Below are 14,199 nucleotides of genomic sequence, written 5' to 3'. Positions count from 1 at the left end.
CAGCCCATCTCCTGGGCAACACCAACCAATGACCAGCAAAGGCTGGAAAACTATAATCTGGCACAGGGCTCAAGAGGGAAAGCTCTCTCTCCTGTGCGATCCCTTCAGAAGCTGGCCAACATATAAGTGAGATGTCTACATTTTGTGTCTGTTTGGTGTCAGCATGAACGGAATCCTGAAGTAAAATCTCAGGAGGGTGACTGGGCTCTTTGGGGTGTGTGCCCTCTGGGAAAAGCATGAAAGTGCTCACCAGGAGTTCTCTGTGACAAGCTGTCAAGCTGTTACACTGTCTCTGTGTTGTCAACAGACTCTGAGCACAATAAATCATGTTAGCCTTGAAGACCAGCATGGGCTTTCTGTTTCACAGGAGAAGGAATAAGGTTCCACTACCTCAGCAGCTGTGCAGAGCCTCATTGGCCCAGGTATAAGCTGGTGAGTGACGGGTGGCAGGATTAGCTGCAGCCTCCCTTTGTAAACTGAGAATTCCCCATCTGATATTTAGCGTTACTGCATGCACACCATTTTCCTGACCTGAAATGATTCACAGGGGTGCTATCTGGCCTGCTGGAGGCTCCATATTTATCAATGGAGCACATGTCCGTTTTCCCAACAGGACAAAGAGCGCCCCAAGGCCCATTTAAGATCAGGAATTTAGTGTTAAGGAAGGTATAAGCTCCACTCCCATATGTACCACAGACTCAAATCTGCATTGGGTCTCCAGGTACTGGGGAACTGAGTTCCCAAAATGCTGTGGGTTGTTTCCAGGTCTGCACACCTCCTCAAATCGTGCCATTGGAATGCGGCCATAATGTAGCTTGTATCTTATGCCAGTGGTGAGAACACTGGACTACGACAACCCAAGCTCAAATCCATCTCTGCCCTGAAGCTTGGGCCAGTCCCTGTCTCTCCTTCCCACTCTCAGTGGAAGCTATTTCATAGAGTTGTGGTAAGGATAAAAAAGAAGGGAATTGTGTACGTTGGTTGAATTCCTTGGGAAAAGGGTGAGGTAAAAATGAAATAAAGATGCAGTCCTAAGATTCATCTAGTCCTAGCTATCTTCATGGGCAAAGGGAAGTCAGTATGCAGCTAGGCAGGTTTTGAAGGTTCATCACTACTGTCAGTCACTTCACTAAAACAGCCAGCCTGTCAGAATGGAAAAGCTGCTTGCTTGTTTGGCCAGAGGAAACACAAGTTGCCTTATACCAAGTCCCACCGTTAGTCTATCAAGGCCATTATGTTCTGATCTGACTGGCGGCAATTCTGCAGGGTCTCAGCTAGAGGTCTTATCTGAGATGCCGGGGACTGGACCTGGGACTCTGCACATGCCCTCCCACCGAGCCACTGTCTTTCCTCAAACGTCCAATGCACTTCTCTCCCATTGGGACATACACTTGTCTAAATACGTCTTCCATCCAGCAGCATGCTGTGAGGATCTGTGGCGGCAGAGCCACCCGCAGGGGGAACAAAACCACCTATTCCAAAAGTACCAGCCAAATGACTGAGGAGGATATGGATTTACCCAGCCCCCCCCCCCCCGGTGATCAGTGTACTCAAACTACAATCCAGTGACCAAAACTGTGATGATGCAATCCGGCTGTAAGAATAGCTCCACACATGGGTCTGCCTGCATGGACTAAGTCTCCTTGGCAGGATCAGGGCCAGTGTGTCATGAAACATCTCTTGAAGATCTTGTTGGTTTAAGAAGAAGAAGAAGAGACGGGATTTATACCCCGCTCTTCACTCGGAGTCTCAGAGCGGCTTACAAACGCCTTTCCCTTCCCCTCTCCACAACAGACACCCTTGTGAGGTAGGTGGGGCTGAGAGTGCTCTGACAGAAACTGCTCTTTTCAGGAACACCTCTGACAGAACTATGGCTTGTCCAAGGTCATCCAGCAGCTGTGAGTGGAGGAGTGAGGAATCAAACCCCGTTCTTAGAGTCCACACACTTAACCACTACACCAAACTGGCTACACCAAAATGATTTCATGCCCTTCCATCCAAAATATTTTTATTCAGGCGGCCTTGTAAGCTCTTTGGGGATTTCCCATGATGCTCTTGGGTTCCACAACATTTAGTTATTTATTTGGCTCGATTTCTATCCTGCCCTAAGTACCTTGGGTAAACCAAGGCAGCTATCATTCTGTGTCATCGAAAATTGAAGACCATGATCGATGGTACAGATGGTAAAAGAGAGGTAGCAGGATGGTAACAGGGTGGGGGCAGACGATATTTGATGTCTGCTGCCTCACCCAAAAGCCTGGTGGAAGAGTTCCGTCTTACAGGCCCTGCAGAACTCTAAAAGGTCCTGCAAGGCCCTGATCTCTAGTGGGAGCTCATTCCACCAGGTTGGGGCCAGGGCGGAAAAGGCCCTGGCCGTGGTTGAGGCCCGATGGACGTCTTTTGGGCCAGGGATCACCAGTAAATGCTGATCTAATGAGCATAAGGCTCGACATGCCAACACAACAGTGGCACCCCATGAATGCACACTTTGTACCAACAGCAGCAGTAGTAGCACTGTGTTAGAGATGGAAAAATATTCAAGGGGGCCAAGGGAGACAGATTTTGGGGAACAACGTTCAAACATCGGCAACAGAAAAGGAAATGATACTAGTTTTTTATGGGGAGGGGGCAAGAGCAGGGGCAGCCATATAAATGCGCAACAGCTCCATTTAAAAAGCCCGTGCAACAGTGTACCCAATTTTTTGGAACAACGTTCAAACATCGGCAACAGAAAGGGAAATGATACTAGTTTTTATGGGGAGGGGGCAAGAGGGGGCAAGAGCCATATAAATGCGCAACAGCTCTATTTAAAAAGCCTGTGCAACAGTGTACCCAATTTTTAAAAAAAACTCACCTATTTGTTGTACGTGGCAGAACCCCTTCCTAAATTATGACGGACAACTTTACAGCAACACATGACAAATTTGATTCTGAATGGAGGTTATTCATACAAGATCAGGAGTATGAACTATTCAGGCTCCCTGTTTAACCTTAGTGTCACATAAAATAAAGTCTCCATGAGGAACAAATATAAAAAAACTCAAGCCGACAGCAAAGGTTATGAGAGAAGAGATGCGGTCGGAGATCCCACAGCAAACACCTCTTGACATGCCAGAGGCTGGAGGAAATGCACCGATGACCCCGCAACAGGAAACCTCTTGCCCTTTCCAATTCCACCCGTGAGGCAGAGGCCAACGATGGGGGGGGGGGGAGAGCACCTACTACCAGCCCCTGTTCTGCTTCCTCTTGCTTGGAACAGATACATCCTGGACCAAAACTTTGCCCCTACAACATAAGTGATGGCAAGAAAAGCTCTTTTAAAACAAGAAAGAAAGAAAGAAAGAAAGAAAGAAAGAAAGAAAGAAAGAAAGAAAGAAAGAAAGAAAGAAAGAAAGAAAGAAAGAAAGAAAGAAAGAACTTTTTTATTGCACCTGCATTTCTACATCCATAGCACAGGATTAACTCTTTACACCAACTCTTTCACACAAAAGATTGTGCTGAACAATCCTGCCTGGTGAAGAGTTCTGGAGACTCAAAAACTTGCTCAGCGTCTGATCATATTTTGGCCCAACTTAAAAAACTAGATTGGCCCTAGTTTTTAAAAAAGATAAGATACATAATGGCTGCTTTTGGAATTTTTCTCACATCACTGTACTTTAAACTCATTCGACTTTTAGGTCCCAATGTTGAAAAGCTATAAAAGGAAACTTAAAAATAAATAAATGATAGAGGCATTTAATTCAAACCACAGTGCTGGCCACTTGGAACAGCTAGGTATAAGTAACAAGAAGTGAATTCATGGCTTGGCATTTCCCATTTAACAAAATAGGTATATTTAACCAGAAACCTTATCTTATCGCCCCTTTGCTACTATGACTGTGAACACAGCAAGTAGTTCAGAAGGGGTAACAGGTAACTGAACGCCAGGAGGCCAATTCCTTCAGCCTGGGGGGTTGGCTCCTTCCTGGCCATGTCCCCATTCCCTTTACTCGGTGTGCAAACGGGCTGGGGATGGTCTGGCCTGACTACTGAGGAAGGCTATTTGTGGCCCGTACGTTCCTTCAATCCTGTGTGCTCAGGAACAAGGGGAAAAAGCCAGATTCCACATCAGGAAAGGCCTAGACTCCTTGGTCTGTAACCCAACAATTCTCAGTGTGACAATGGCGACTTTTGGGTCTAAAACTCCTTTAAAAAACTGGGTTAGTGTTTAATGCTGGGCTTTGCGGCACATGGAATATATTTTGGTACAAAATGATATTACAACATTGATTATTTAGATTTCATTACCAAACAGAAATTACAAACGTTCTTGCCTGAACACTTTTCACAGCAGGGGAGGAAATGTCCTAATGAATGCATACCTGAAAACATCCTCAAGCAATTTTTTTTTTTTAAAAAGGGTACCCAGTCTAATTGAAATGTGCATACATTTTCATAAAGAATGATACTGTTTAAGGCTGCACAGACTTCCTCGCAAAGCCACGACGGTTCCTGGCAGTCTTCAGCACGCAAGGGGAAAAAAAGTCACCAGATGTGTTAGACTTTTTAAGTTGCATTGATTTTGAGAGCTGAAGGGTTTCTTATATATACCCACAGCTGTTTCTAATGGACCTTGAAGAACAAGATTAGGTTTTCTTTGAGATGTGGACAGAACTTGCTTACTTGTTCAAAAGACATCACTTACTATCTTCCCAGATGTACAGTCTTGCCCTGACAGGAAGAGACTCCGGCATCTACAGCCCTGCCACTCTTAATCAGACAAAGCTAAAGTGGCACAGCTCCAGAGCTGCCTCTCGATTTGCAGACACGGCAGAGGTCAACGGCCTTCTGGCCTAATGTCTTGTGGCAAGGCTAAAGAGACTGGAGTCCAGTCCTTCTCGACGGGAAGGGGTGAGGGTTCTTGGGCCCAGGCCCCCAGTGGGCTCCTATCCCTTTAAGAGGGGTCTGCCACGCATAATCTGGCCCATCACTTGGCTGCTGTGATGCAAGAAGCCATACCCAACAGACTCTTTGGTCCAAGTCTTAAAGGTAAAGAAACTCTTCCAGAATCTGGAGGCAGCAAGGCTATTCACTGAAGGCTCAAATGCATGTTTCTCCCTCACCACTAAAGGTAAAGGTTTCCCTTGCTCGAAAGCTAGTCAAATCTGACTCTAGGGAATGGTGCTCATCTTGAAAGCAGGGGGAAATGAAACACATTGCTGAAATGGCTGCCAGCCATTTAACCCTTCCTGGGCGATCCCCCCTCCCAGCTGTGGTTTGCCGCAGCCAGGAGAAAGAGTGACCCAAATTGGTTGGTTCGGTTCCGGCATTTTTGGCTCGGTTCGGGGTTCAGTTCGGGAACCACCCCAAAGCAAACCAGAATTGTTAGGTTTTTGCCAATCCCTGTTTCTAACAGCAGACACTGGCAATGCAAAGGTATGATCTGCTTTACCGTAGCCACGTCTGAGTAGCAGCCAACCGCAAGCCCCCCCCAAAAAACCCCAGTGTGTAAACAGAATGGGATGAGTAGCACCCTCATCTTGAAGTTGTGGCAGACCTTCATGTGACACAGCTACAAATTGCTGTATTCGGACTGTCGCTCCAATACAGACATGCATTGAAGAGCGCTTTGCTTTCCACGAGGATGGTATTTATTTATTTGATTTATGCCTTGCCCTCCATGCCAAAGCAGGCTTGGGGCGGCTTACATAAGAATTTTGAAACAAAGTTTAAAACACAGATAAAACAAGGCAATTATAAATATGAATATAAAATCCATCATCATAAAGTGCTGGTGAGCAATTTGTATCACGGTGGCAAGGTATTAGTAGCAATCAGTTAAAGTAAGCGTACAGTCAGCATCTGATGTTGGGACTGACATCTCAGTACTTACGCAGCTTCCAGCCAAGATCTCTGCAAACAATGGAATTGAGCCATCTCTATGTGTGAACTTGTCTCTGACAAAGTCATTAACCTAATATAAAAACATAATTAATACCCTCCTGGCACTTCCCATTTTTCCCTCCCACACAAACTTTTAGCAACATGTTCAGAACGTCTATAAACAAAACAAAAAACAGAGCTTGGCTAAGAAACCTGAGAAATCCTGACCTGAGAAACACACATTTCGTGAACGTAAATTTTTCAAAAGAGCAATGACAGGCGACAAGTTATTTCAATTATTTTTTCAGAAGGGTATACTTACTGTAAGCTTAATAGCTTTTTCGGGAGCAACACCAATAAGCTGTGGAAGTAAACCTGTGTAAAAACAACAAGAGAGTAGATTTATCACAATTAGTATGAAAAAAAATTAGTACACACTCTAGTTTGATCTTTAAAAAAAGCGGTCTTCAACCTTTCTAGATCCCAGGACCCAATAGCATGGGTTCCCCCTGACCAGAAAGTATGTGATAGGAAATCAAGTTACATCAGAGTCACGTGACAGGAAGAGGAGGAGCCAGAATTATGGCTTAACTGGTGCCAAGGCTGGGGCCATGGCCAGCAGACCAACAGAGCCAGAGACCAGAAACACAGGCCAGGCACCTGGTGGTGTACTGCAGTGAAGAATAACCCAAGAGTCAGAACCATGAAAGAACCCTCTCCTCAGCATGGATGCCAAGACAGTCAAGGAGGCGGGGCTTGTTTCCATATATGTATGCTAGCAGCAGACCATTCCAAAACAGAAGCAAAAAAGGGGTGGAGCTCTAGGCATCAGCAATCATCATGATGGTCAGATCTGTATGCATGGGGATGCCCATCAATGCCTGCCACCCCTGCCAAACAGCCCGGCGCCCTCCCCAAACAGCAGTCCCTCCCCCCTCTGAAGTGCCTATGTTAAAGGTGCGCAGGCAGCATCCCGGGCAGTGGCACCACCACCAGCAACAGAGCAAGGAACACACAGTTATCCAGTGCGCAGCAGCACCTGCACCACGGTGACAAGGGTGGCAGCAGGAGCAGCAACCTCTGCTGTTGCCTCCACATCCTCCTGGCGGCGGCTCCCTTGATGCCTCTCAAGTGGTGGGGCGAGCGCAAAGCCGGAGTTGAAAGGAGCAGCCATAGCCATTGCTGGGAGCCTTACAGGGCAAGCTCTGGCCACCGCCACCCCCGTTTCACTCTATACGCACCGCCCACCTCCAACTTGCAGTCACCGGACGGTCCAAGCACCAGCCTGCCTTTACAGTGCCCCCTGAGGAAGAGGACGGTGCAAAACAGGCCAAGGTGCTTCCACACCCCCGGCCTTTTGAGGTTGGCTGGCGAGGAGAACAGGCATGGCACGAGACAGGCCTCAGAGGCGACGTGGGGCCTTCCGCACCGAATCTGGCAGTTGAGGGACCTCTTTGGTTTGGCAAGCCAAACATCTGGATGTGCTCCCAGCATGCAAAGTGGAAACCCTGCTGCCACTGGGAAGTGTGCCATTTACCATGCAGTTGTTAATTGCCTTAGCAAGACCCTAACAAGTACCAGTTGGCTAAAGTCTCTGCCCTCCCTACTTGCTGAGCAACACAACCTCCCACCCCTACACAGCAGCTGTGCTGTGTGCACAAACTTTTAAAAAGGGTTTATTTTTCTTAATTCTTCAGCAAGAAATTTAGGGGCTGACTGTTTCTGTGAGGTGCGTGGAGGAGTTTTATCTAACACACGAGATGCACCAAGGCAGGTGCTGGGCGGGTCCATGGCTCTGGCCGGCCCTGTCCTGCCCCTCCCCTCACCCAACCCCATCCTCCCCACGTGGCACCTTGGTGCACCCCTAACAAAACTTTTCTGGGTACAGGGCTGCTGAGAGTCTCGACCACTGCTTTACACCTCTGTTCCCAAAAGGAGCATTTCCCCTGCTGCCCGCCTGTATGGAGCCAGCAGTAACATGAAGTGTTCCCAGCACTACCTTACATCCAAGCATTTCAAGACTTCACGTTACGTCTGGTAAGGAAAGGTCTGACTGCAAGGTCTGACTGCAACCATCGTTCTACAGATAGCGCAGCAACGCCACTTTCTGGGTTACCCAATCCATACATCAAAGACAATGCTTTTCCAAAGCGACACACAAATATTCTGTGGACTGTCCACCAATTCTAAAATCTATGCAGTTGTCCACGTCGTAACTTATCTATATACTATTAGCGACGTGTGGCCCCCATCTGCAGATACTTAAAGCTGCGGATCGAGGCCAAACGGATTTTTCAGAAAACTTGGGGGACTATCCAGGTTTGCAGAAAAATCTGAAAATTTCATAAAATACACAGGGGATTTAAATCTCCCCCAAAGTAAAATAGCGTTCTCTGCACTGCACTTACAACCAGTAGTGGCGCCAGGGGGCAGTGCTGGGTCCAGCAGCAGCAGCTGTGCAGCCCGGGGCTCCATAGTGGGTCCACCGGTGGCTGCACAGTCCAGGGCTCTGTGCTGGGCCCAGTGGCAATTACTTTGGTCATACCTCTGCCACTGGTGCAGCCCAGGAGCTGCACTGGGCATGCTGCCACTGGCGGTGCAGCCTAGGAGTTGTGCCAGGCCCACTGGCGGTGGAGACACAGGCTCGTGTGTCACTCTGGGCGCAGGCCGGTTGAGAAAGTGGGGAGAGGGAATCCCTTCCACGAGTATCACTGGCCTACGCTTGAGCTATTTTAATGGAGACAGAAGAGTAAGCATGGGAATTCGAAATTGCAATACAAGGTCTCTAAACTTTTTGAAAAGTTCAGTGAGAGGCAGCCAGGATAAACTACAATGGTGCCTGCTTAAAGACAGCCAGGCACAGTTCAGCTAGTGAAGAAGAAAGGGGCTGTGGGGCTACTCATGCCCACATGTACCAGACTCCTGTCCACCTCCCCTCACACACAGTGACATAATAAACAAACGCCTTCTTCTTTCAAGGCAAGCCACAGTTCACCATTACACCCAAACCAACAACTATGGCTTGCTCTCTTCCCTCCCCGATCGACTATGAAGCCTGCTAGGTGAATTGGGGCCAGCCTAACCCACCTCACAAGGTTGATGTGAGGACAAAATGGAGGACAGAAGAGGTATGCATGCAGCCCTAAGCTTATTGGTGGAAAGGTGGGATTAAAAATGTGATGTTCCTCCTACCCCTGTAAGTAGATCGCCTAGAGAATTGGGGTTCTTTTAACCTTAAAGGGGAAAATTCAGGAAAGGGGATATCTCGTGAGCAGGAAAAAAGAGTCCTATTAGCTTCACCAGTTAAAACTGAGACCACATTCACTCCCATGTGGAGTGTTGTTTCCCTATTTCCTTGTCCTTGCCTCTATTTAACAGGCGTCAGGATTTCAGAAATGCAGAGCGAAGAAGTCGCACAAGAGCCTGGCCCCTCCTCTTTCTGGTGCACCTTCAAAAGTGGAATTTCCTTATATCCTCTGCAGTTAAGATTGCCAGGCTCCCCCCCCCCCCGCCCCGGTTTACATTTCACTATGAAGGAGAGCAGAGCAGAAGACGCAGACGTTCTCCATGTCAGATGTTCTGGAGAAGCCAAGAAACAGGTAACATTAGATACCGGCCCTTCCTTTCCCCCAGCACTGAAAACCTGAAGCCGCTCCTGTTTTTGTCTTTAAAGCCGTATGAATCAACAGGATAATGCGCCTCTGTAAGCAGACAGATGCAATCAGTTGGTCTGTATTAGGCCTCGACTACCTGTCTGTCATTCCCAGCTGTATACTCAGGGGTGTTTTAGATCTTTGCTTGGACAACATTCCATATTCTGACAGCAGCCTGGACTTGGTGACCGGTACAGTAATTTATAGAAACCTTTCTGGCGGCAGACTTGATTTCAACAAGGATCAGTAGAGGGCAGCCTTAACCTGCTCGGCTTTTTCCGACACAAAACTCTACCATTTTTGATCCCGCTGTTCCCAGCCGTGACACATTACCTGCAGGGGTCACCTGTCCCTTCCCCAAGCCCTGAAATTTCCACAAAAGCTTACAGAACTGTTACAAAGTGCTGATTCATTCCCCATTCATACCCCCCCCCCCGCCAGCCCCATGGTTTTAATAGCGATGAAGTTAATCTGTCAACCAGTCTGTTAGCTGATTGCCCAAAGGAGACAGGTCTTATGCAATGGAGCCATTGCCGCTCTCCGAAAAGACAGGACAACATACCTTAAAAGCAAGGCGGGATTTACCTTCCACGCTCAAATTCACCCTCTTATAAAACCCAAAGCAAGCATACATCTGCGCACACGCACACACACACACACACACAAAAGATCAGCAGCTAATGTACTCCATCGATTAGTTTCTTTCAACGTAGTCTTTTTTTGTCGGAGGCTTAACAGACTTATTATGCTGGGGAAAGGTAGTGATTAAAATACAAAGGGTGGCTGACAACAACAAAGAGCAATGCTGCTCACCCAGCCCGAGCCTCTGATCCACGGCTAGAAGAAAATTTAAGCACAGTAGTGCCTCCAAGTTAAAAGAACTAATAGACGAGCACACCTGGAGGGCCACCTCCCACAGCCATTAACGCAGTTGAATACTCAGAGCTTGCGTGCGCACAGACAGCAAAACCTGAGTTTCATGCAGCCTTAAAGCTGGCGTTTCAATACTTTAAACCAACACAGGAAATACAAGAAGAAAAAGAAAGTGCTGCTGAGTTGCAACCAACTCATGGGGACCCCCACCCATCCACGGAGCGATCCAGGCAAGAAATAAGCAGAGATGGTTTGCCATTGCCTTACTCCACACAGCGTCCCTGGACTTCCTTGGCAGTCTCCCATCCAAGTACTGACCAGGGCTGACCCTGCTTAGCTTCCAAGTTCTGATCAGCTCAGGCTAAGCTGGGCTACTCATGCTGCCCACAGAGAACAAGATGCCTACAGGAACAGATGCTTCCCTGTCTTCTGCTTTCCACAGCAGCCCCTATTGCTTCCGTGAAGGCAGGGCAGAGAGTCAGCCTTTAGAATAAAAAGCTACCTGGCATGTAGGGACAGCAATTCGTCAGCAATGCTCCCGCTGGTGCAAGAGGTTTTGCTGGTGGAGGAGGGAGGCGCACGCCTGCAGCTACAGTGGGGAGTTTGAGGGCCCGCTGGTGCAAGAGGTTTTGCTGGTGGAGGAGGGAGGTGCACGCCTGCAGCACAGTGGGGAGTTTGAGGAGAGACCCGCTGCCTGTTGCCACGGCTTGTCCTCGGGCTTCCCTCTCCCTCCCACTGTGGGATGGGGGGGGCATCATGGGACCTGGGAAAAGACAGCTCAGAGGGCATTTAAATGCCTTTTGAGTTCCCTTCCACAGGGCAAGAAAGCTCAGAAGGACACTCAAGAGTGGTACCTTCAATACATTTCTAACAATCCCCTTTTCTGTTAGCCCAGTCCTGCTGTATCCCACCTAGGTCATGGTGAGTCTTTCCAAAGCATTCCCATGAGCCTTTGGGAAACATGGAAATTAAGTGAAACACATAGTGCAAAACTTTCTTAAAACAATCAAAGTTTAAGGAGACATGAGCCTTTGGGAAACATGCAAATTAAGTGAAACACATAGTGCAAAAGGAGATGGTGCCTTCTCAAACACAACACAGCTGAAGACAGCTCTTCCAGTTCCCAATAGCTGGCAATTGGGAAACTGTGCGTATATGTGATTGTAATAGGGTTGCCACCTCTGGGTAGGGAAACACCTGGAGATTTTAGTAGTGGAGCCTGGAGAGGGCGGGGTTTGGGGAGAGGAGGGACCTCGGCAAGGTATAACGCCAGAGTATAATGGTTGTCTGGAGGTCTGCTGTAAAAGTGGGAGATCTCCAGGTGCCACCTGGAAGTTGGCAGCCATAGACTGTAATTATTCCATGGCAGGAAACGGGTGGGGTTTAATTCTACATCCAACTCCAATGAAACTACATGCTTTGAACTAGGAGCTCAAATGTGCACACAGACCTCCTAATGCCAATGGCTTCCCCTCTCATTACAGTGGGGAAAGCCAACTGCACAAGTAGTCCTTTGGAAAAGGGCACAGGCGCTTAGGACCCTAATGTTAGTTTTCCCATTTGGGGGAAAAAATTGCCTGCTGAATTTATTTGACATGTGGTTTCATTTCACCTACCTCTGTAAAGCCCAAAAAAGCCTTCATAGCGCAGCACTTTCTTAAAACAATCAAAGCTGTTTTTGTACATCAGCTCTCCGACAACTGACCCAGAGGTGCGTTGGTTCTGCATACGGGTCTTCACCAGATCAATGGGGTACACAGCGGTAGCTCCTACGGCTGTAAACAAAACATATTCAGACTTTATGTTACACTTTGTCGTGCACGCACATGGAAATATGCCATTGTGGACGATGCGAACTCTTTCTGCAGACGCAATGCCAACTTCTACATACACAAGGTGCCCTATGAAGACCAGGAACAGGAAGGCAATCTGGTGAGTGGAATTTTTATCTGGGGCAAAAGAAATTGTAAAAAGATACTGATCAAGCCCAGGACAGCTTTACCTCAAATCCTGAGAGTGGGAATGTGGGAATCTTCCTTATACTCAGGGCATGAGCTTATCCGAAGAAGTGAGCAGTGACTCATGAAAGCTCATCCCCTGCCACATATTTTGTTAGTCTTTCAGTTGCTACTGGACTCTTGCTCTTCTCTACTGCTACAGACAACCTAACATGGCTACCCATCTTGATCTATTTTCTTATACCCAGTCAGACTATGGGTCTACCAAGGCCAGTATTGCCTATTCTCACTGGCAGTGGCTCTCCAAGGTTCCTTTCACATCACCTACTGCCCAGTGCTTTTAAGTGGAGGGGCCAGGGACTAAACTGGAGACCTTCTGTATGCTAAGCAGATGCTCTGCTATAGGGGTGCGCAAAAAAAAAAAATGCCGGTATTTTTCGGCTTTGGATATATCAGACCCAAAAATATTGGTAAATGATGAATTTCCCCAGTCCAATACCGGTAAAGTATTGGGATTGGGAAAATTTTCGGTATTCCCTAATATATTCGGGTCCGATATACACCACCAGAGGGAAAGGAGGCATGTTAAAATGCCTTCTTTCCTTCTGGTAGCCCCTACAGATTTCCATGTCAATTTCACTCCCTGCCAGTCACTGTGAGTGAAATTGACCAGGGAAAGTCTTCCCTCTCTGACTTCCCTTCTCTAGCTGACAGGGGGTGGCTGGAGAAGGGCAGGCAGGGAGCCCAGGGAGCCAATCTGGGGAAGGGAAAGAAAGGCATTTAAACATGCCCCCCCCCACTTCCCTGAGTTTCTCCACAAAAGCGGAAAGGCTCAGGGAAGGAAGGGGGCATGTCTACATGCCTGTCCTTTCCTTCGCCAGCGAACCCACCATAGCAGGCTCGCTGGGGAAGCAAAGGACAGGCATGCAAACATGCCTGAGTTCCCTGCCTGATCTTCCAGGGCACCTGGAAAAGATTAGGCAGGGAACTCAGGCATGTTTAAAATGCCTTTCTTTCCCTCCCTGATCCTGGGGAGGGAAAGGAAGGCATTTAAGCCCAACAGCTGACTGGCGGCTCAGCCTGTTAGGTTTAAATGAGACCTTGTTTTTGGTATAGCAAAATGAACCTGAAAAAAAGCTGGATAATATCGGCTTTTTCAGGTTCAGTTCGGCTTATGTAGTACCCGAAAAATACCAAGAAGGTATCTTTCAGGGTTTTTTTTGGTTTGGCTATTGCCGAATGCACACCCCTACTTTGCTACTAAGCCATGGGATAGTGAGAGTTATCCAGTCATGAAGGGACTGAGGATTCACAATGGCTTTTTAAATTATGACTTCACACCTTTTCAGGAGAGATATTATTTTGCTGCGCTGGCACAGATCAGTTATGGTGCCACTTACTGTTCCCAAAGGTCAGAATGGCAGAACTCTGTGTGTTATATCACCTTTTCCCCCACCTGTGATCAGAAACCCTGCTTTGGCAGCTTGGCTCAAATTCAGTTCCATTCACAAAATGTTTGGAGCAGCCATGAGATAATGGGAACACCATCCAACCTCAGTGAACATAGGTGGTGGTGGTGGGGAGAGACAGTTCTCTGGAAACTCAAGCAGATTGAAAGCTTAGTTAAGAATGATTTAACTCAAAAGTCAACGGCTTGCGTTAAGTTATAACACTCCAGAGGGAAAGTGAGAGAGATTGCGGCACAAACAGATGTGTTGCTACATCCTGTTTGAGGAGCAAAATAGTAACTGAACAGTACCTGACAAATATGTATTTTAAAAGGCAAAGATCTCATGTCCGCCCCCCCATCCCTTCTTTCACTTCAAGTTTTTTCTTGGTATCAGTCGAATATA

At 47.6% G+C, this 14,199-nt stretch overlaps 1 protein-coding gene across 1 annotated transcript in view; it reads right to left on the bottom strand.

Moving 5' to 3' along the window:
* Positions 1-14,199, bottom strand: part of SLC25A12 (solute carrier family 25 (aspartate/glutamate carrier), member 12) — a 100,107-nt gene that overhangs the window by 19,041 nt on the left and 66,867 nt on the right. The window contains exons 10-13 of the mRNA XM_015407260.1: positions 12,215-12,317; positions 12,005-12,163; positions 6,185-6,237; positions 5,873-5,953 (exon numbers count right to left, since the gene is read on the bottom strand). Coding sequence (XP_015262746.1) covers positions 5,873-5,953; positions 6,185-6,237; positions 12,005-12,163; positions 12,215-12,317 — 396 coding nt within the window. The remainder of the gene's footprint in view (positions 1-5,872; positions 5,954-6,184; positions 6,238-12,004; positions 12,164-12,214; positions 12,318-14,199) is intronic.

This window comes from Gekko japonicus, unplaced genomic scaffold (genome assembly GCF_001447785.1).
Source record: "Gekko japonicus isolate JY-2015 unplaced genomic scaffold, Gekko_japonicus_V1.1 scaffold66, whole genome shotgun sequence".
NCBI classification, from domain to species: Eukaryota; Metazoa; Chordata; class Lepidosauria; order Squamata; family Gekkonidae; genus Gekko; species Gekko japonicus.
Note: the sequence above shows the minus strand (reverse complement) of the source record. Positions and strands in the feature narration are given on the sequence as shown.